This window comes from Staurois parvus, unplaced genomic scaffold (genome assembly GCF_062004578.1).
Source record: "Staurois parvus isolate SC_StPar_1 unplaced genomic scaffold, SC_StPar_1.0 ptg000574l, whole genome shotgun sequence".
NCBI classification, from domain to species: Eukaryota; Metazoa; Chordata; class Amphibia; order Anura; family Ranidae; genus Staurois; species Staurois parvus.
In genome coordinates, this window is record NW_028318370.1 from 4786952 (window position 1) to 4811395 (window position 24444).

At 42.8% G+C, this 24444-nt stretch overlaps 1 protein-coding gene across 1 annotated transcript in view; it reads right to left on the reverse strand.

Annotated features, from left to right (window-relative positions):
* The window catches only part of LOC149450478 (cell surface glycoprotein CD200 receptor 1-B-like), a 32900-nt gene extending 10838 nt beyond the window's left edge, over nt 1-22062 (reverse strand). The window contains exons 1-2 of the mRNA XM_089691879.1: nt 22011-22062; nt 19066-19371 (exon numbers count right to left, since the gene is read on the reverse strand). Of these exons, the coding sequence (XP_089548005.1) occupies nt 19066-19371; nt 22011-22062 (358 nt within the window). The remainder of the gene's footprint in view (nt 1-19065; nt 19372-22010) is intronic.
* Between the last annotated feature and the right edge of the window lie 2382 nt (nt 22063-24444).

The window sequence follows — 24444 nt, forward strand, 5'->3', positions numbered from 1 at the left end:
AGCGCCAGATGACCCGGTGCCTGCTGTCGAGCCAGACGATCCGATACCTGATGACCCGGTGCCCGCTGTCGTGCCAATTGACTCAGAGCCCACTGTTGTGCCTGGTGACTCGGTGCCCACTGCCTTGCCAGATGACGCGGTGCCCGCTGTCGAACAAAATGACCTGATGCCTGGTGACCCGATGCCCGCTGTCGAGGCAGACGATCCAATGTCTGACCCAGTGCCCGCGGTCATGCCTGGTGACTCGGAGCCCACTGTCGTGCCTGGTGACTCGGTGCCCACTGCCTTGCCAGATGACGCAGTGCCCGCTGGCGAGCCAAATGACCTGATGCCTGGTGACCCAGTGCCCGCTGTCATACCTGGTGACCCGATGCCCGCTGTCGAGCCAGACAATCCAATGCCTGATGACCCAGTGCCCGCTGTCATGCCTGGTGACCCGATGCCCGCTGTCGAGCCAGACGATCCAGCGCCTGATGACCCAGTGCCCGCTGTCATACCTGGTGACCTGATGCCCGCTGTCGAGCCAGACGATCCAATGCCTGATGACCCAGTGCCCGCTGTCATGCCTGGTGACCCGATGCCCGCTGTCGAGCCAGACGATCCAGCACCAGATGACCTGGTGCCCGCTGTCGTGCCAATTGACTCGCCGTGCCTGGTGACTCGGTGCCCACTGCCTTGCCAGATGACGCGGTGCCCGCTGTCGAGCGAAATGACCTGATGCCTGGTGACCTGATGCCCGCTGTCCAGCCAGACGATCCAATGTCTGACCCAGTGCCCGCGGTCATGCCAGTTGACTCGGAGCCCACTGTCGTGCCTGGTGACTCGGTGCCCACTGCCTTTCCAGATGATGCGGTGCCCACTGGCAAGCCAAATGACCTGATGCCTGGTGGCCCGATGCCCGCTGTCGTGCCTGATGATCCGGTGCCTGCCGCCCCGCCTGGGGGCCCGGCGCCTGCCGCCCCGCCTGGGGGCCCGGCGCCCCGCCTGGGGCCCCGGCGCCCACCGCTCCTCCTGGGGGCCCTGTGCCTGCCGCTCCTCCTGGGGGCCCTGTGCCTGCCGCTCCTCCTGGGGGCCCTGTGCCTCTGCCCGGAGTTCAGCCCGATGTGCCGCTGCCCGGAGTCCAGCCCGATGTGCCAGTCTTTGATATCCCGCCATTTACCAGACCCGGGCGGTGGAACATTTTGCCCAGCTAGGACTGTTTGGAGCGTCCTGAGGCCGCTCCTTGAGGGAGGGGTACTGTCAGGAATGGACTTGCCAGTAATGGTGGGACTCACCTGCCTTGTGGGCTGCAGTACCAGGGCTGGCCAGCGGGTGCTCTCAGCAATCAGAGACTCAACCCTGTAGTCAGCCAAACACCTGAAGCTGATTATGCAGGTGTATTTAAGGGATGGCCAGACCTGCAGTCTGGGCCTTGGTATTTGTTTTTCTATGGGCCCCTGTATCTTGTTACCTGCATCCCTGTTCCTGTTCCTGTCTGACTGATTCGTTGCTGACCCTGCCTGATCCGGACCTCTGCTGACTTCTCCTGTTTGATCCCTGGCTTGTGACCCCGACCATTCTCTGCCTGACCCCCTGTACCTACCTGCCCGATTGTTATTGACCCGGCCTGCCTGACGACGCTTGCATTGTATGTATTGTTATCTGTGGGTGGTTTGGTTCGTTTGCACTGTGTTATGTTTTAGTATTGCACTGCGTTATGTATTGTTAGTGTTAATAAATTATATTGTTTATAACATATCTGAAGCCTGCGTTTCCCTGCGTCAGTTCACATACCTCTGGTCATACCCTGGAGCCCTGACAAGAACTATAGGGGGAGCTGAAATCTCTTTGCAACTCCTAAGGGGGTAGTGCTGCATTACATTAACATATGTCCTATTAGGGCAAAGTGTAAGCCATAGTAATAATTATTGGAAGTTATGGACAGATCATCCCCAGAAATCACATGATTAATTCGACCATTATCTTGAGTTTCCATATATTACCTACTGTTTTAAATTCACAATATTTAAATATTTAAAGCTCATGTTCATATTAATGTAATGAATTAGCTTATTTAACCTTATAAATAAAAATCAAACACAAACCACTGTGAATGAACATTAACCCCTTCCAGACGGGTGACAGAATTATTCCATCATGATTTTTCAAATGGTCCACGACGGGTGATAGAATAATTCTGCCATCTAGTAAAACGAATCGGTGGTACCGGTGATTGGGGGTTAATGGGGGTGCCTGGCTGCCTCAGGGTCTGAGGCACACAGACACCCCCAAATTCGGATCTCACAGCTCCGATCTCCCTGTCACACCAGCTCACACTTAATTTCAGAATTATTGTGTCTATTAGTTGTTTGTTACAGTTGATTAAACTAAAAAAAAGAAACTTTGTTTGGAGGTCACGTTTTCTGTGTAGACTGGTGCTCTGGTCCCTGGCCAGACCCCTCTCTTTTTTTTATCAAAGCTTAATTGAACAAGCTGAAGTTTGAAGCTGACTGTCTACTATGCACAACTGCACCAGATTTTGCACTCTTCATTTTAAGTAAATCAACCCCACTATCTACAGCTCATGATACATTAGTTTGATGGTCAGTGGGAGGAATGCTCCTTACCCATGGGGTCATTGGGAGGAATTCTCCCCTTACAGATAGCTAAAAAGAGCATTGGTGTCATATTCTGTGTATCTAGGAAAGAATCCAGGCCTTTTCTAAAGCAACCCACTGAGCTGGCCAGAACCAACTCTTGAGGGAGTCTATTCCACATTTTTACAGCTCTCACTGTGAAGAAACCTTTCCGTGTTTGACGATTAAATCTCTTTTCCTCCAGACGTAAAGAGTGCCCCCTTGTCCTCTGTGATGACCTCAGGATGAATAGCTCTACACCGAGTTCACTATATGAACCACTGATGTATTTATACATGGAGATCATTTCCCCCTCTTATGTATTATATATGGAGATCATATCCCCCCTTATGTATTATACATGGTGATCATATCCCCCCTTATGTATTATACATGGTGATCATATCCCCCCCTTATGTATTATACATGGAGATCATATCCCCCTTATGTATTATACATGGAGATCATATCCCCCCTTATGTATTATACATGGAGATCATATCCCCCCTTATGTATTATACATGGAGATCATATCCCCCCTTATGTATTATACATGGTGATCATATCCCCCCTTATGTATTATACATGGAGATCATATCCCCCTTATGTATTATACATGGTGATCATATCCCCCCTTAAGTATTATACATGGACATCATATCCCCCCTTATGTATTATACATGGTGATCACATCCCCCTTATGTATTATACATGGAGATCATATCCCCCCTTATGTATTATACATGGAGATCATTTCCCCCCTTATGTATTATACATGGAGATCATATCCCCCCTTATGTATTATACATGGTGATCATATCCCCCCTTATGTATTATACATGGAGATCATATCCCCTCTTATGTATTATACATGGAGATCATATCCCTTCTTATGTATTATACATGGTGATCACATCCCCCCTTATGTATTATACATGGAGATCATATCCCCCCTTATGTATTATACATGGAGATCATATCCCTCCTTATGTATTATACATGGAGATCATATCCCCCCTTATGTATTATACATGGTGATCACATCCCCCCTTATGTATTATACATGGAGATCACATCCCCCCTTATGTATTATACATGGTGATCATATCCCCCCTTATGTATTATACATGGAGATCATATCCCCTCCTTATGTATTATACATGGAGATCATATCCCCCCTTATGTATTATACATGGAGATCATATCCCCCTTATGTATTATACATGGTGATCATATCCCCCCTTATGTATTATACATGGAGATCATATCCCCCTTATGTATTATACATGGAGATCATATCCCCCCTTATGTATTATACATGGAGATCATATCCCCTCCTTATGTATTATACATGGAGATCATTTCCCCCTTATGTATTATACATGGTGATCATATCCCTCCTTATGTATTATACATGGAGATCATATCCCCCCTTATGTATTATACATGGAGATCATATCCCCCTTATGTATTATACATGGAGATCATTTCACCCCTTATGTATTATACATGGAGATCATATCCCCCCTTATGTATTATACATGGAGATCATATCCCCCCTCATGTATTATACATGGAGATCATTTCACCCTTATGTATTATACATGGTGATCATATCTCCCCTTATGTATTTTACATGGAGATCATATCCCCCCTTATGTATTATACATGGTGATCATATCCCCCCTTATGTATTATACATGGAGATCACATCCCCCCTTATGTATTATACATGGTGATCATATCCCCCCTTATGTATTATACATGGAGATCATATCCCCCCTTATGTATTATACATGGAGATCATATCCCCCCTTATGTATTATACATGGAGATCATATCCCCTCCTTACGTATTATACATGGAGATCATATCCCCCCTTATGTATTATACATGGAGATCATATCCCCCTTATGTATTATACATGGTGATCATATCTCCCCTTATGTATTATACATGGAGATCATTTCACCCCTTATGTATTATACATGGTGATCATATCCCCCTTATGTATTATACATGGAGACCATATACCCCCTTATGTATTATACATGGTGATCATATCTCCCCTTATGTATTATACATGGGGATCATATCCCCCCTTATGTATTATACATGGAGATCATATCCCCCTTATGTATTATACATGGAGATCATATCCCCCCTTATGTATTATACATGGAGATCATTTCACCCCTTATGTATTATACATGGAGATCATATCCCCCTTATGTATTATACATGGAGACCATATCCCCCCTTATGTATTATACATGGAGATCATATCCCCCCTTATGTATTATACATGGAGACCATATCCCCCCTTATGTATTATACATGGAGATCATATCCTCCTTATGTATTATATAGAGATGAGCGAATCGAACCAGGCGAACCGGAATTCGAGTCGAATTTCAGGAAATATTCGATTCGCGTCGAATCCGAAATTTTGCCTACTTCGGGTGCGCGAATCGAATATTTCCTGATCAGCCGGCAAAAGTGTCCCTGCAGTGAGCTCCGCTATTTCTGACAGTTCTCTGACAGAAGGAACACATGTTTAGCGGTTGAAACATTGTATCTATTAGTTTCCATTTAGGATACAGATGTTTCAACCGCTGTACATGTGAAGAAGCTGTCAGAGAACTGTCAGAAATAGAGGAACTCTGCACATACACTTTTTGCCGGCTTGGAATTATTCTTATTTTCATCCTACTTCTTCTTCTTCTTCATCCTCATCCTCATCCTCTTCTTCTGAGGATGAGGATGAAGAAGAAGAAGAAGAAGTAGGATGAAAATAAGAATAATTCCAAGCCGGCAAAAAGTGTATGTGCAGAGTTCCTCTATTCTGCAGATACACTTAGAGGAGCTCTGCACATACACTTTTTGCCGGCTTGGAATTAATCTTATTTTCATCCTACTTCTTCTTCTTCTTCATCCTCATCCTCATCCTCAGAAGAAGAAGAAGAGGATGAGGATGAAGAAGAAGAAGAAGAAGAAGTAGGATGAAAATAAGAATAATTCCAAGCCGGCAAAAAGTGTATGTGCAGAGTTCCTCTATTCTGCAGATACACTTAGAGGAGCTCTGCACATACACTTAGAGGAGCTCTGCACATACACTTTTTGCCGGCTTGGAATTATTCTTATTTTCATCCTACTTCTTCTTCTTCTTCTTCTTCTTCATCCTCATCCTCTTCTTCTTCTGAGGATGAGGATGAAGAAGAAGAAGAAGTAGGATGAAAATAAGATTAATTCCAAGCCGGCAAAAAGTGTATGTGCAGAGCTCCTCTAAGTGTATCTGCAGAGCTCCTCTAAGTGTATCTGCAGAATAGAGGAACTCTGCACATACACTTTTTGCCGGAAACCGCTGTATGGAGTGAATGTCCCAGAACTGTCAGAAATAGACTATTTCTGACAGTTCTGGGACATTCCTTCCATACAGCGGTTGAAACATTGTATCTATTTGTTTCCATAAATGGATCCATTTATGGAAACAAATAGATACAATGTTTCAACCGCTGTATGGAAGGAATGTCCCCAGAACTGTTAGAAATAGTCTATTTCTGACAGTTCTATGACATTCCCTCCATACAGCGGTTGAAACCGCTGTATGGAGTGAATGTCCCAGAACTGTCAGAAATAGTCTATTTATGACAGTTCTGGGACATTCCTTCCATACAGCGGTTGAAACATTGTATCTATTTGTTTCCATAAATGATCCATTTATGGAAACAAATAGATACAATGTTTCAACCGCTGTATGGAGTGAGTGTCCCAGAACTGTTAGAAATAGTCTATTTCAGACAGTTCTATGACATTCCCTCCATACAGCGGTTGAAACCGCTGTATGGAGTGAATGTCCCAGAACTGTCAGAAATAGACTATTTATGACAGTTCTGGGACATTCACTCCATACAGCGGTTGAAACATTGTATCTATTTTTTTCCATAAATGACATTCTGCAAATACACTTAGAGGAGCGCTGCAGATACACTTTTTGCCAGCTTGGAATTAATCTTATTTTCATCCTACTTCTTCTTCTTCATCCTCATCCTCATAAGAAGAAGAAGAGGATGAGGATGAAGAAGAAGAAGAAGAAGAAGAAGTAGGATGAAAATAAGAATAATTCCAAGCCGGCAAAAAGTGTATCTGCAGCGCTCCTCTAAGTGTATCTGCAGAATGTCATTTATGGAAACAAATAGATACAATGTTTCAACCGCTGTATGGAAGGAATGTCCCCAGAACTGTTAGAAATAGTCTATTTCTGACAGTTCTATGACATTCCCTCCATACAGCGGTTGAAACCGCTGTATGGAGTGAATGTCCCAGAACTGTCAGAAATAGTCTATTTCTGACAGTTCTGGGACATTCACTCCATACAGCGGTTTCAACCGCTGTATGGAGGGAATGTCATAGAACTGTCAGAAATAGACTATTTATGACAGTTCTGGGACATTCCTTCCATACAGCGGTTCAACCGCTGTATGGAGTGAGTGTCCCAGAACTGTTAGAAATAGTCTATTTCAGACAGTTCTATGACATTCCCTCCATACAGCGGTTGAAACCGCTGTATGGAGTGAATGTCCCAGAACTGTCAGAAATAGACTATTTATGACAGTTCTGGGACATTCACTCCATACAGCGGTTGAAACATTGTATCTATTTTTTTCCATAAATGACATTCTGCAAATACACTTAGAGGAGCGCTGCAGATACACTTTTTGCCAGCTTGGAATTAATCTTATTTTCATCCTACTTCTTCTTCATCTTCTTCTTCTTCATCCTCATCCTCATAAGAAGAAGAAGAGGATGAGGATGAAGAAGAAGAAGAAGAAGAAGTAGGATGAAAATAAGAATAATTCCAAGCCGGCAAAAAATGTATCTGCAGCGCTCCTCTAAGTGTATCTGCAGAATGTCATTTATGGAAAAAAATAGATACAATGTTTCAACCGCTGTATGGAGTGAATGTCCCAGAACTGTCATAAATAGTCTATTTCTGACAGTTCTGGGACATTCACTCCATACAGCGGTTGAAACATTGTATCTAAACACCACTGACACCCCTAGACCATTCAAAGTATGAATCATTAACCACTACTCTTTGAATACCATCTTTTAGTCAATTTTCTATCCATTTACATACAAAATTTTCCAAGCCTGTAGACTTTACCTTACACATTAGCCGTGTGTGGGGAATTGTGCCAAACACTTTAGCAAAATCCAAGTATAGCACGTCCACCGCCACCCCTCTGTCCAAGTATACCACATCCACCCCCACCCCTCTGTCCAAGTATACCACGTCCACCCCCACCCCTCTGTCCAAGTATACCACGTCCACCACCACCCCTCTTTCCAAGTATACCATGTCTACCGCCACCCCTCTGTCCAAGTATACCACGTCCACCACCACCCCTCTGTCCAAGTATACCACGTCCACCGCCACCCCTCTGTCCAAGTATAATATGTCTACTGCCAGCCCTCTGTCCAAGTATACCACGTCCACCACCACCCCTCTGTCCAAGTATACCACGTCCACCACCACCCCTCTGTCCAAGTATACCACGTCCACCGCCACCCCTCTGTCCAAATATACCACGTCCACCGCCACCCCTCTGTCCAAGTATACCACGTCCACCACCACCCCTCTGTCCAAGTATACCACATTCACCACCACCCCTCTGTCCAAGTATACCACGTCCACCACCACCCCTCTGTCCAAGTATACCACGTTCACCACCACCCCTCTGTCCAAGTATACCACGTTCACCACCACCCCTATGTCCAAGTATACCACGTTCACCACCACCCCTCTGTCCAAGTATACCACGTTCACCACCACCCCTATGTCCAAGGTTTTGCTCACCTCCTCATAAAAATAAATCTGATTTGTTTGACAACTTCTGTCTATCATAAATCCATGCTGTCTGTTGCTTAAAATATTTTTTTTCAGCAAGAACTCATCTATGTGGTGTTTTATTAAACTCTCCAGTATCTTCCCAACTATAGAAGTTACACTAACATGTCTATAATTACTTGGTAAAGATTTTTACCCCTTTTTAAATATTGGCACCACATTGGCCTTACACCAATCCAGTGGTACTATGCCAGTTATTAAAGAGTCCCTAAAAATGAGAAACAATGGCTTTGAAATGACAGAGCTGAATTCTTTAAGGCCCGGTGGGTGTATGCCATCTGGTCCAGGTGCTTTATTCACCTTTATTCTGTCTAAATATTTTTGGATCATATCAATTGTGAGCCAATGTGGATCATCTGGAGCTGTGTCAATACCACGCCCATTATGGACATGAGCTCCCCCATGCTCCTTTGTATACATAGAGCTGAAGAAGGGATTACATAAATTTGCCTTCTCTTTGTCCGCAGTCACCCACTCTAGATTATTTTGTAAAGGGCCTACATGCTCGGACCAAACCTTTTTACTATTAATACATTTGAAGAATTTATTATTATTATTATTATTATTATTATTATTACATTGAGTTTATATAGCGCCAAAGGGTTTGCTCAGCGCTGTACAATGGGGGGACAATACATGGCACAGTACCACAAAAACAGACAGCGTACGAGGGGTAAGAGGGCCCTACTCTTTCAAGCTTACAATCTAGGAGGGAGGGGGTAGTGGAACAATAGGAAGTGGCTGAGGGGGATGAAGTGGTGGGAGGAATGAGGGAGAATGGCCGTTAGGTGAGGGTGGGGTAGGCTTCCCTGAAGAGATGGGTTTTGAGGGAGCGCCTGAATGTGGGGAGGGAAGGCGACAGTCGGATGGATTGGGGCAGTGAGTTCCAGAGGATACGGGAGGACTTGGAGAAGTCCTGCAGTCGTGCATGGGAGGAGGAGACCAGGGAGCAGGATAGAAGGAGGTCCTGTGAGGAGCGAAGGGTACGGGTAGGGTGGTACTTGGGGATCAGGTTGGTGAGGTAGTCAGGGGCAGTGTTATGAACGGCTTTGTAGGTCAAGATTAGAAGTTTAAATTTGATGCGTTGGGCAATCGGGAGCCAGTGGAGGGAGAGGCAGAGGGGGGTGGCAGAGGTGGAGCGGGTGGCGAGGTGGATGAGTCTAGCCGCTGAGTTCAGGATGGTCAGGAGCGGGGAGAGCCTGCACTTGGGTAGGCCAGTGAGAAGAGAGTTGCAATAGTCAAGGCGTGAGATGATGAGGGAGTGTACAAGAAGTTTGGTGGTGTCTGGGGTGAGGAAGGCACGTATCTTGGCAATATTGCGGAGATGGAGCCTGCAGGTGTTTGTAAGTGATTTGACATGAGGCAGGAAGGAGAGGTTCGAGTCAAGAATGACGCCAAGGACTTTGGCTTGCGGGGCGGGAATGATAGTGGTGTTTGTGGTGGTGATGGATAGGATAGGGGGGGTGTGGGCAGGGGGAAAGATGAGAAGCTCTGTTTTGGAGAGGTTAAGCTTGAGGAAATGGAGCGACATCCAGTCTGAGATGTCGTTTAGGAGGTGAGTGATGCGGGCGGAGATAGTGGGGGTGAGGAGAGGGGTGGAGAGGTAAATTTGGGTGTCGTCAGCATAGAGGTGATAATTGAAGCCATGGGAGTGTATGAGTGTGCCCAGGGAGGAGGTGTAGATGGAGAAGAGAAGGGGTCCAAGGACAGAGCCTTGAGGGACCCCAACAGAGAGGGGGAGGGAGGGGGAGGTGGCGCCATTGTAGGTGACACTGAAGGAGCGTTGGGATACGTAGGATGAGAACCAGGAGAGAGTGGTATCTCTGATGCCAAGGGAGAGTAGTTTATTAAGGAGGAGGGGGTGGTCGACTGTGTCGAAGGCCGCAGAGAGGTCCAGGAGAAGGAGGACAGAGTAGTCGCCCTTGGCTTTGGCGTTTAGTAGGTCGTTAGTGATTTTGAGGAGGGCAGTTTCGGTGGAGTGTAGGGGACGGAAGCCGGACTGTAATGGGTCAAGGAGGTTATTGTCAATAAGGTGGGCGCTTAGGCGATCGTAGACTATGCGCACAAGGAGCTTGGAGGTGAGTGGCAGCAGGGAGATGGGTCTGAGGTTGTTGGGGTCAGCGGGATCCAGGGAGGGCTTTTTGAGGATGGGGGTGATATGTGCGTGTTTAGGGGGGAGGGGAATGCGCCAGTAGAGAGGGAGAGATTGAAGATGTGGGTGAGGGAGCGGATGAGGCAAGAGGGGGGTGACCGGAGGAGTTGAGAGGGGATAGGGTCCAGGGGGCAGGAAGTGAGGCGGGCTTCTGAGAGGACCTTGACGACTTCCTCAGTAGTGACAGGGCTGAGGGAGTGCAGTGCAGGGGGGGTTACGGTGGGCGGGGCCTTGGGAGAGGTGGAGGGCAGTGAGGTTGTGAGAGCAGAGGAGGGGGGAGAAGAAGGGGTGACGGGGGTGGGGAGGCTAGGTGGGGAGGTAGATTGCGAGTTGACAATGTCCTTACGGATAGTGTCAGTCTTGTTACGGAAATGGGTGGCAATCTCGTGGGCGGTGAGTGAGGTACTGAGTGGAGGAGGGGGGGGAGAGAGCAGGGAGTTGAAGGTGGAGAAGAGTCAACGAGGGCAGGAGGAGAGGGTGTTAATTAGGTTAACAAAGTAGGCCTGCTTGGCGGCGTGGAGGGAGGAGGTGTAAGTGAGGAAGGCAGATTTGTAGAGGGAAAATGCGTGAGGGGACCTGGTTTTGCGCCACAGTCTCTCCAGTGCGCGACTGCGGCGTTTGAGGCGTTTAGTGCTGTCATTCTGCCAGGGTTGAAGCGGCCTAGGTTTGAAGATGCGTGTGGTTAGGGGTGCTAGAGAGTCTAGGAATTTTTTGCGGTTAGTCCTGCTATCTTTTACAATCTGTCATTCATTTTCAATTTTTGCGGCCTTTATTTCCTTTTTGCATATTCTGCTTATTCTTTGTAATGTTTAAACGATGATCGCGTTCCTACATTTTTATATTTAATAAAAGTTCTTTTCTTATTATCTATAGATTTTTTAACTTTGGCCGTAAGCCACATAGGTTTGATTTTTAGCCTTTTAAACTTGTTGCCCATGGAAATATATTTTGTAGTGTGATCACATACAGTCTTTACTGTATGAAGAACTCCCATTTCTGTGTTGTGTTTATCGATTCCAATATTCCCTCCCAATCTAAGTCTTGGAGAGCAGCTCTCAGCCTAGAAAAATTAGCTCTCTTGAAATTGAGCGGTTTTATTTTTCCTGTATGTGCTCTTTGTTTACAGCTAACAATAAATTAAATCATGTTATGATCACTGCTACCCAGATGTTCTTTTTATGGATATTCATAATAATGGTTTGATATTACCAGGTCCAGCAGCGCATCATTCCTAGTAGGGGCTTCTATGAACTATACCATAAAATTGTCCTGTAGTAGGTTTAAAAATGTTTGCCCTTTAACTGTTCCTGCAGTATTACTCCAGTCAATTTCTGGGTAGTTAAAATCCTCCATTATTATCACTGTCCCAGCCCTTGCAGCCCTTTCGCGGTTTTTCAAAGTTACGGCACTGCGTTACTTTAACTGACAATTGCGCCGTCATGCAACGCTGCACTCAAATTACATTTAAGTCCTTGTTCTCCCACAAATAGAGCTTTCTTTCAGTGGTATTTGATCACCTGTGCGGTTTTTATTTTTTGCGCTATAAAAAAAGGCGACAATTTTGAGAAAAAAACTGTATTATTGACTTTTTGCTATTAAACATGTCCAGTAAAAAAAAATTAAAAAATCTAATTTCGTCATAAATTTAGGCCAACGTATATTCTGCTCCATGTCTTTGCTACTAAAAAATCCCAAAATGTGTAAATTAATTGGTTTACATGAAATTTATAGCATCTACAAATGGCGGTATATATACTTGGATTTTTAATTTTTATTTTTACTAGTAATGGTGACTTTTAACGGCACTGCGGCGGACATTCTGAGACTGGGGGGGAACTGACTTCTCCAGTGACACCAATACAGTGATCAGTGCTAATAAAAAGCACTGACACTGCACTAACGGCACTGGGCAGGAAGGGGTTAACATGTGGGGTGATCAAAGGGTTAACTGTGTGCTGTTTTACATACTGGCTTAGTTTGTGCTTCACTGTAAGCCAACTGCTTTGCATGGCTCTGCTAGGCAAAAGCAGTGTGCAGGAGCTGACAGGAGAGAGAACTGTTTTGTTTACAAACAGTTCTCCTCCTCGTCAGAGATGCTCGACAATCACCGGCAGCCGGTGATTGACAGCCGCAGTCATGAATGTTGGCACGGGCAGGGCACGCACGCACCCCCGACCTGAAGATGCAAAATCACTGCCTATAGGGCGGACGGGAAGCAGTAAACTAACCTTGGCTTTGTGCTTACTAAACAACTTTTAATTTCATGAACAGAATGTTCTCGGTAAACTGGAATGTACCTGTAACCATTTGACGCCCGGCCTATGGCCAAATGGCATCCGCAAAAGTGCATTACCTTTCCGGGAGGCCGCCATATGGCGTCCTCCCGTACATGCGCAGTTTGCGCGCTTGCAGAGCCGCGCAGTGGCGCGATCTGTCACCGGCCGTGTACCTCGGACACGGCCGATGACAGATCTGAGTACCGGCCCCCGTTGCCGATACCATGTGACCTGCTGTGACCAATCACAGCAGGTCACATGACAGTTGTATACAATGGATGGCTTCATTCATGCCATCCATTGTATACTACTGCCTAGCTGTGAATGGTCACAGCTAATCACATGCACATGACATGTGATTAGCTGTGGCCAAATCACAGCTAAGCACAAAAAAAAAAAAACCCTGAATGAATCGATTTCATTCAGGTAAATGCTTGCTTATAGCAAAGTAATTCTTTGTGTAAAAAAAAAAAATACTGATCACTTCCCCAAAGTAGTACAATGTTATTATGGTAACATTGTACTACTTTGAACATAGTGAAATATGAAAAAGAAATCTTAAAAAAAAGAAAAAAAATTAATAAAAAATTTAAAATAAAGAAAAAAAAAAATATATATATATATATACATATTTTTTTCACACTGTCACCAGTCAGTGTCCCTGATCACCACCATGCCAGTTATATGATGACGCTGTACTGCACTGGTGACAGTATGTAAAAAACAAATAGTGAAAATAATTTTTTTTATTTTTTCATTTTCCAAAAAATTATGAAAAAAAAATACGACTTCAAAAAACTCGCCATGCCTCTTATGAAGTACGTCGGACTGTCTACTCTGCAAAAAGGGGTCATTTGGGGGATATCTGTACTATTCTGACATTCTTGGACCTCAAGAAATTAGATTGGCTGTCAGTACTTCAGGATTGATCAATATTCAGATCTATACCATAGTTTGTGAACTCTACAACTTTCCTACAAACTAAAAAATACGTCCTAATTTGGGTTATTTTCACCAAAGACATGTAGCAGAATACATCTTGGCCTAAATTTATGAAGAACAATTATTTATTTGCAAACTTTTATAACAGAAACAAAGAAAAACGTGTTTTTTTTTCAAAATTTTCTGTCTTTTTTGTTAATTTAGCAAAAAATAAAAACCCCAGCAATGATTAAATACCACCAAAAGAAAGCTATAGTTGTGTGAAGAAAATGATAAAATTTTAGTTTGGGTACAGTGTTGTATGACCGCGCAATTGTCATTCAAAGTGTGAGAGTGCTGAAACCTGAAAACTGGCCTGGGCAGGAAGGTGTAAAATTGCCCGGCATTGAAATGGTTAAGGAGGAACGGGCTCCTCCAGGCACACCTGCCCTTAACCTATCAATTTATACATGTGCTCCTACTATGGAGGCTTTGGAAATTTTAGTTAGGTCCACAGTATACAAAGGACCCTTGACGCGGGACTGTGGCTTACGCATGTATTTGCAAATATGTGCAAAGAAAACCTCTGTTATTAACGCAAACTGTTAGGGCCAAGTTGGTTGTTTCGCAGGCTGGCTGGTAGGTGTTGCTGGGAAATCTTTTGTCAGTTAACTAACTTTTGCTTTGTGCTTACTAACCAACTTTTATTTTCAGAAACAGAATGTTCTCTGGGGACCAGAATATTGTTATCTATATGTGTCCTCGGCAGGGGTGGACTGACCATTTGGAAACTCAGGCACTGCCCGAGGGCCCGGGACAGTAGGGGGTCCCATGAGATGCCCCTGGTACCTTTTACATAGGCTTTTTTGAGTTTGGGCAAGGACACAGGGGCCCCATGATCCCCTATTGCCCGGGGGCCCCATGAGTTGTCAGTCCGCCCCTGGTCCTCAGCCATGAAGGTTTGTAGAACTTATGATCTTGTTTGCTATATTTCTACTACGCACCATATGGTGAGTTATTGCAACATCTACAGTATAATGTATTCTGATTGGTGCTTTATGGATACTGCCCAAAGTATTCGGTGTTATCTCAGTATTTAAACTCAAACAATAATAAAAGACTTTTGATTTCTGCGTTTCACACCTCAGTGTCTGAATTGTATTATTCCCAAAGTACTTTGTATCTGGCATGATTGGACGGAGGCTGCCGGCACGAAATTGAGTTATCCTAACAGAGTGCATTGCTTTGTTCTTTATAATCAACACACATGTGAATGAGCCCTAACACTACCCTCTTCCCAGACTGACAGTGCTGCTGTCCAAGGGTGTCTCAGTTGCTCCTCCATCCTGAGTGGAGACACCCTAAGGGCTCATAGCTGTCAGCTTGTAGTCATCATTAAACTGTCACGGCACTGTGGAGAGCTATGGTAATTCACTGAATCTTCCTGTCAGTATACCTGCTTGCCCGTACTCCCTGTACATCCCATACATTCTGTACATTCCGTACATCCCATACATCCCGTACATCCCGTACATTCCGTACATCCTGTACATTACGTACACCCTGTACATCCCATACATCCCGTACATCCTGTACATTACGTACACCCTGTACATCCCATGCATCCCATACATCCCGTATATCCCGTACACCCTATACAGCCCATACATTCTGTACACCCTGTACATCCCGTACATCCCATACACCCTGTACATTCCGTATGGGCAAGCAGATATACTTACAGGTCTGAAGACATAGCTCCCAACTGTCCTTGATTTCAAGGAACTGTCCCTGATTCGGAACAAAGCCCTCTGTCCTCTTCATTTGTCCGTCATTTTATTGTGATCTATATAGTTGTATATTAAATGCACTATTTATCTATTTATTAAGTGTTTCCCAGTGCTAAACCTTTCATCCAGTTTCTAAATTGATGCATTTGTAAAATTCAAAAGCCAATATAAAGGAATAGTAGTGCTAAAAACAAGCACTTGTGGGTTTAACCAATCATTATATTTTTGTATAATTCTCCTTTAGGGGGGCATGACGGGGGGTATGTCCTATGCCTACATACAGTATGTCTGCTAATAGATGTCCCTTGTTTCCATCTCAAAAAGTTGGGAGGTATGCGAAGGAGACCTGCATGGTTCCAGCAATCTGCTGATCGCTAATGCAATTCTTTACAGGCTCCTGCAACCAAAAATAATAAATACATTTTTTTTACCTGCTAACAAATGTACATTTATTATTTTTTGTCAAAAGATGAACTTATCTTATGTGACGTTTCACATATATGCAGATTGGATGTGGTTTCTGCATGCATCTGATCCGCTTGACATGTGAAATAACATTGCTTCCTATGGTGCTTGTTCACATACTGTATGTCTGGTCACTGGCGGTGTGGATTCGGTGCAGATTGAAAAAGAGTCCTGTACGATTTGTGAGCAGTGCAGTCCTGTTCAGGGGCGGATTACAGGCTATTGACTTCTATGGGAACCGTTTCTAAATCTTATATGTGTGAACAGGATAACATCCTGAGCTAATCCTGTCCTGAACCTGATGTAAACCTGACATGAGCAGGTGAACAATTCTGTATCAAGTAGCTGAACAACTACTGTGTCAATTAGTGGAGGTTCACATATATGCAGATTGGATGCGGTTTAAACCCCATCCAATCCACATGACATGTGAAAAAACATTGCTTCCTATGGTGCCTGTTCACATATGTCCGGTGCACTGCATGTGCGAATTCAGTGCAGATTGAAAAAGAGTCCTGTCTGATTTCTGAGCAGTGCGGTCCGGTTCAGGAGCAGATTACAGGCTATTGACTTCTATGGGAGGTGTTTCTAAACTGCATATGTGTGAACAGATAAAATCCTGAGCTAATCCTGTCCTGAACCTGATGTAAACCTGACATGAGCAGGTGAACAATCCTGTAACAATTAGCTATGAAACCTGAGCTTCAATCCGCACCGCACATGTGAATCAGCTCTGAGGGTCAGTTCACACTATAGAAATGCATTCCGGATGTGTTTCTGCACATGCGTTTTTGAAGCATCTTTGGCACATTCCGGTGCTTTTTCCATGCATTTTTGACACGTTCCAGTGCATTTTTGATGCATTCCGGTTCATTTTTCCCGCTTCTTTTTCTTCCATTTAAATAGGGACATGTGTGTTTTTGGTGACTTCCGGTGCGTTTTTGATGTGTTCCACTACAGTTCTGTGTAAAAAAAATGCAGCCTGTTGTACTTTTTTTTCTGCAACCGGAACGCTCAAGCACTGATGTGAACTATGACACTGACAATCATATCACCTACTTTCTGTGAGTTTTGGATGCAGAAAAAAAGCAACTGAAACACATGTAGTGTGAACTGGCCCTGAAAGCTGAACTCCAGCAAGCACTTTATAAGCTGTTACAGGAATAGGCTTTTTGTTTTTGCCTTTTGGGATAAAAGTTTTCCAAAACAAAAGCTGATCATTATCAATACCCTGAAAATGGTTTGTCTCAAACCTCTGAGGCTAGGTTCACATCTCTGCGGGCCGCGTTTTGCACAGGCATGAGAGCCCATTCATTTGAATGGACTCTCGTGCCCCGTGACACGCAGGGAAGAAGTCCCTGCACTTCTGAAAACGCAGCCCACATGGGAACCTCGGTCCTATTATGGCTGTGATTTCCAGTGTGGGCGGCATACCATTAGAATTAATGGCACCGGCCCGCGGGCCCACATTCCTCTGTGCGGGTGCACGGATTTTTGTGTGGATCTGCAGTGGCACCACCCGCACAGATGTGAACCGGGGGTAACTCCAACGACATGCTGGTAGGTGAATTGGCTCCTGTGTATATTGTCCCTAGTATGTGTATGTATGAATGTGAGTTAGGGACCATAGAGTGTACACCCCTTGAGGGTTAGGGACTGATGTGAATGTACAATATATATGTAAAGTGCTGTGTAAATTGACAGCGCTATATAAGTACCTGAAATAAATAATAAAATAAATAACTGCCTTTTTTGCTGGACAGCTTGGTCTGGTAAATGGAGTTGAGAAATAACAGACTTACTGACAGGATCACCAGGTGAAAACAGAGAGGAGGAAAAGCCCTAATGCAGGCCATAGACGGGTCAATAATCGGCCAATTTTTTGCCTGAAAAAATAAAGAGCCGATTTTTGCACCGTTAGTGGGTTAATTGGTCGGCCATTTTTCGGGGTTTTGGCACATTTTTTTTATCGGTAAGGTTGGAATTTTGAAGATGGGTAACTCGGCCAATTGTTTTACTGATAAAAAATCTGCGCATGAGCCGTGACCTGCAAGAAGAAGAAAAAGAAAAAGAAGAAGAAAAAGAAGAATAAGAAAAGAAGAATAAGAAAAGAAGAAGAAGAAAAAGAAGGAGAAGAAAAAAAGAAGAAAAATAATAATAATAAGAATTCCAGTCCGCTATTATATTTGACATGAAAAAGTCTTGCGGTTGGAACAATGTATCTATTTGTATCCGAATAAAAACATCTGTATCCGACATGGATACAAATAGATACAAATGTTGCAACTGCAATACTTTTTCATGTCAAATATAATAGCGGAGCTCTCTGCAGGGACAGAAGTAATTAAATGCCGGGTGATTTTTTTTACCGTTGGTGGTAACGTTGGCCGATCGAACGACCGATTTTTCGTTTTTTTTTAAATTAAAAAACGTCTGGTTTTCGACCCGTCTGTGGCCTGCATAAGGCTCCATTCGCACTTATGCAACTTGTCATGCAATTTTGGGGTCCAAAGTCACATGACGTCGCCCTCCATGTTTCCCAATGGGTACCATTCATCTATGCAACCTCAAGTCGCAGTGACTTCAAAGTAGTTCCTGCACTACTTTGGTCCGACTTTCATGTGACTTGAGGGCCATAGACTTCAATGTAAACCTTCCAAAGGTCACACCTGAATGTGGTACATGCGACTCGTGTGCGACTTTGTACAGCACAAACAATTATCCTTGGTCAAAGCCAAAGTCCCACTCATCCAAAGTCGTGTGAAAGCCGCACTGTAAAGTCGCAGTGAAAATCGCACAATTTTGAAGTTGCACAAGTGTTAATGGAGTCTAAAAAAGAAAACGAATTCAATGAGTGTGGTATGCGTTTTGAAGACAAAACATTTTGATATATCGGTTTGAATTTCTTGTGATGGCGAAATCAGATCCTACTCACCTAATACTTGTAAAATAGTTGTATAGATGAAGGTCCCTCTAGGAGTTGACAGTTCACAGGTATAATTTCCTCCATCAGATATCTGGCTGTCCTGGATGGTCAGTGTTATATTGGTTAGTGTCATTCTTGTACTGCAGTTGTTGTATATCTGTGATCCTCCTTTGGTGTGTGGGACATATGAGAATAAACACCGAGAATTACTGATGTGATGGATCTTCCATATAATTGCCGTTATTTGGTCTCCAGAATCCCCTCCACATTGTAGAACTGTAGAATTGCCTCTTCTCCCCACCACAGCAGGAATATCTAAAATCAGGAGATCAGATTTTTTTAGCGAACGGTTTATTGACCTCCAAAGTCATGTATTATTATTATTATTATTACTATACAGGATTTATATATTATTATTATTATTATTATAATAAAGGATTTTTATATTATTATTATACAGGATTTATATATTATTATTATTATTATACAGGATTTATATATTATTATTATTATACAGGATTTATATATTATTATTATACAGGATTTATATATTATTATTATTATTATACAGGATTTATATATTATTATTATTATACAGGATTTATATATTATTATTATTATACAGGATTTATATATTATTATTATTATACAGGATTTATATGGCGCCAACAGTTTGCTCAGCACTTTACATTACAATGGGAGACAAAACAGCAACAATACAGTTCAATACAAGAGGGATAGGAGGGCCCTGATCCTGGGAGCTTACAATCTAGGAGCAGGGACGGACTGACAACTCATGGGGTCCCCGGGCAATAGGGGATCATGGGGCCCCTGTGTCCTTGCCCACACTCAAAAAAGACTATAAAAAAGGTACCGGGGGCATTTCATGGGGCCCCCTACTGACCCAGGGCCCTCGGGCAGTGCCCGAGTGCTCTAATGGTCAGTCCGCCCCTGTCTAGGAGTATCATGTATTGTCACTAGAATCTCTGATATTAGTCGTGTGTCGTGTATTATCACCAGGATCATTGATATTTAGTCGTGTATCATGTATTATCACCAGGATCATTGATATTTAGTCGTGTATCATGTATTATCACCAGGATCATTGATATTAGTCGTGTGTCGTGTATTATCACCAGGATCATTGATATTTAGTCGTGTATCATGTATTATCACCAGGATCATTGATATTAGTCGTGTGTCATGTATTATCACCAGGATCATTGATATTAGTCGTGTGTCGTGTATTATCACCAGGATCTCTGATATTTAGTCTTGTGTCGTGTATTATCACCAGGATCATTGATATTTAGTCGTGTATCATGTATTATCACCTGGATCACTGATATTTAGTCGTGTATCATGTATTATCACCTGGATCACTGATATTTAGTCGTGTGTCATGTATTATCACCAGGATCATTGATATTTAGTCTTGTGTCGTGTATTATCACCTGGATCACTGATATTTAGTCATGTATCGTGTATTATCACCAGGATCATTGACATTTAGTCGTGTGTCGTGTATTATCACCTGGATCATTGACATTTAGTCGTGTGTCATGTATTATCACCAGAATCACTGATATTTAGTCATGTGTCTTGTACTATCACCAGGATCACTGATATTTAGTCATGTGTCGTGCATTATCACCAGAATCACTGACATTTAGTCGTGTGTCATGTATTATCACCAGGATCATTGATATTTAGTCATGTATCATGGAAAAACCTCTATTTTTCTTCCGTAAAAAAAAAAAAACGGAAAGGACGAAAAACAGATGCGAACGGATGTAAACGGACAAAAAATGGATGTAAACTGATAAAAAACTGTCGTAAACTGATGAAAAATGGATGGAAACTGATGTGAACTAATCCATTTTTTCTTGGAAAAAAAATTTTTTTTGCCGTAAAAAGAAAACAAAAAAGGAATGGACGAAAAACAGATGCGAATGGATGTAAACGGACGAAAAATTGATGTAAACTGGTGAAAAACTGATGTAAACTGATCAAAAATGGATGGAAACTGATGTGAACTGCTAAAAAAAACTGATGTGAACTGATCCGTTTTTTCTTGGAAAAAAAAACTTTTTTTTTCCGTAAAAAAACCCCAAAAACGGAATGGAAGAAAAACAGATGCGAACGGATGTAAACAGTTGAAAAATTGATGTAAACTGGTGAAAAACTGACGTAAATTGATGAAAAATGGATGGAAACTGATGTGAACTGATAAAAAAAACTGACGTGAACTGATCCGTTTTTTCTTGGAAAAAAACCCATTTTTCTTCCGTAAAAAAAACAAAAATGGAATGGACGAAAAACAGATGCGAACGGATGTAAACGGATGAAAAATTGATGTAAAATGGTGAAAAACTGACGTAAACTAATGAAAAACGGATGGAAACTGATGGAAAATTGATGCGAACTGATAAAAAAATTATATGAACTGATCCGTTTTTTCTTGGAAAAAAAAACATTTTTCTTCCATAAAAAAAAAACCAAATGGAATGGATGAAAAACAGATGTACACGGATGTAAAAATGGATGTAAACTGGTGAAAAACTGACTTAAACTGATGGAAAATGGATGGAAACTGATGTGAACTGATCAAAAAAACTGATGTGAACTGATCCATTTTTTCTAGGAAAAAAATCCTATTTTTCTTCTGTAAAAAACCCCAAAACAGAATGGACGAAAAACAGATGCAAACGGATGTAAACAGATGAAAAATGGATGTAAACTGATGAAAAACTGACTTAAACTGATGAAAAACAGATGGAAACTGATGGAAAACTGATGTGAACTGATCCCTTTTTTTTTTACAAAAAAATGACTGAACTGATGAAAAAAACGGAACGCCCTTGTGAAAAGTCCCTAAATACAAACTCCATTTTAATAGCGGTAACCTCCCTGCCTTCACCCTCCTCTCCTCAGCCCCAATATAAAGCTCTCACCTGTGGATGATACATCCCGGTATAGAAGCAGCAGGAGAGCCAGAAGATACATGATGTCTGCAGAGGAGACTCTGAGGTCTGTAAGGTCATGCCACCGTTACAGCTATTAACAGAGTCGCACATCCTGTGTACATAATGCCGTTCCTGGAACTTTTATATTGTGGTCAATCAGTGGTCACAAACAAAACCATCATTGAAACTCAGAGCTTAATTTTATTTTTTTGCTACACTATAAGGTGTATTTATATAAAACAAAAAAAATTGCAGAGCTATTTGTCCTTCAACACCCCATGTACATTCGTTATGTGTGAACTGGGAGCAAAGTCAGATGTTACGAGGCTTATTTCTCTCCAGGTTGAATGTTATTAACCACTTGACCTCCTGAGGATTTACCCCCCTTAACCTCCCTGGCGGTATTCCCGAGTGTAGCTCGGGGTAAAATGTCAGTACCAAAAGCGGTAACCCCGAGCTACACTCGGGCTTACCATGCGGCGCTGCATAGGGAGTCCCTGCAGCACTTACCTTGTCCTTCGCTCCCGCGATGTGTCCCCTGCAGTGTCCCCGACCATCTCCTCCGGCCGATGCCGGCATCCGGCTTCCGTGTTCCGGTCCCTGTGACGTCGGGACGTACGGGTGCCGCCGGCGGCGGGAAATTTAAAAATTTCAAAAAAGTGTCATTTTTTCAAAACGATTTTACATAGTAAAACATTGCTGTTTCAAACCATTTCACATACATTTTGTCCCGAGTGCTTTGTCCTGCGCTCTGTCTGCATTTTGCGTCCAAAAAGCGTCCCTTTAGGTCAAAAGTGGTTTTAGACCGGCTAGAGAACAGCGATAGTAAATCAGAACCACTTGCAGAATTGAGTGATAATGATTCGTGGGGGAAATTCCTCATCAGACACTGAAAACGATTCTGCGACTTTGCTCAGCGATGTGTGAACTTGGCGCTATATTTCAAATTTTAGTGTTTTTGGTTTGATTATATTATTGAATTAAATTTATTATTATATTATTATTTTTTATGATTATTAATTAAATTATAATTTATGATTTTGTGTTTCAAATTTTATCCTACCCGGGATGTTTAATAGACTCTTGTTCAGACAGATTTCAGTGAGTTATTCCTAAATATTACAGCCTACAATAAAAAAAATACATATTTCCATGCAAAATAATGTACCGCTTTCAGCACCAAAAATCTGAAATAATCATACCGCCAGGGAGGTAATGACCAGGCCTCTTTTTGCTACTTAGCGCTGCACTAATTCAACTGATAATTGCACGGTCATGCAATGCTGCACCCAAACGAAATTTACGTCCTTTTTTTCGCACAAATAGAGATTTCTTTCGGTGTAATTTGATCACCTGTGCGCTTTTTATTTTTCACGCTATGAACAAAAAAGGACCAAAAATTTTGAAGAAAAACAATATTTTTTACTTTCAGCTATAAAAAATATATAGTAAACTAAAAGTAAATGCATTCTGCGACATGTCTTTGCAAAAAAAAACCCAATACGTGTAAATTAATTGGTTTACGTGAAAGTTATAGCGTTTACAAATGGCGGGAAAGATACTGGGATTTTTCATTTTTTTTTATACTAATAATGGCGGCGATCAGCGACTTATGGCGGGACTGCGGCGGACATTCTGACATTGGGGGGTACTGACTTGGGGTCACTGACATCCCCAGTGACACCAATACAGTGATCAGTGCAAAAAAAAAACACTGACACTGTACTAATGACACTGGGGAGGAAGGGGTTAACTTTATTTTTCAGGGAAAGTGTTAGCTGTGTGAGGGGGAGTGTTTTACTAGGGGGCGGGGGGGGCGTACTGCAGGGGACACGGCTGATCGGGAGAGAGAAACTCTTCTGTCCCGATCAGCTTGTCCTGGAGCTGTCAGGGAACTGACAGAAAGCACAGCTACTGCAGCTGTGCTATCTGTCAGCTATTGCCGCCGATCGCCGGGACATAGCCGGTACCTGTGCGCGCGCCCCCTACCTGTTTACAAAACACACGTTTTGAAACGTTGTTTTGGCTGCCCATGCCGCCCTGCCGCCGTATTTATACAGTGGCAGGGCGGCATGTGGTTAATTCATAAAACATCGAGTGAATCAGTAAAATGCCACATTTTGGCCCCTAGTTGGAGCTAGTGATCAAAGGACATAAATACTTATTCACTAGAATTGTCAGTGCCATCTATTGGCCAAAAAGTGGTAATTGCCTGATTCATTCTATCCTTTATGAATGAATAACATTCAGCCTAGAGACATAGCCTAATAATATTCACTTTCTCACCCATCATCAAATGTACAGGCAGTTTTACAGAATGAATTGTAGTTACATAGTTAGTCTGGCTGAAAAAAGACAAAAGTCCATCCAGTTCAACCAAAAAAAACAAAAAAAAGTTATATTCCTATACCCACCATTGATC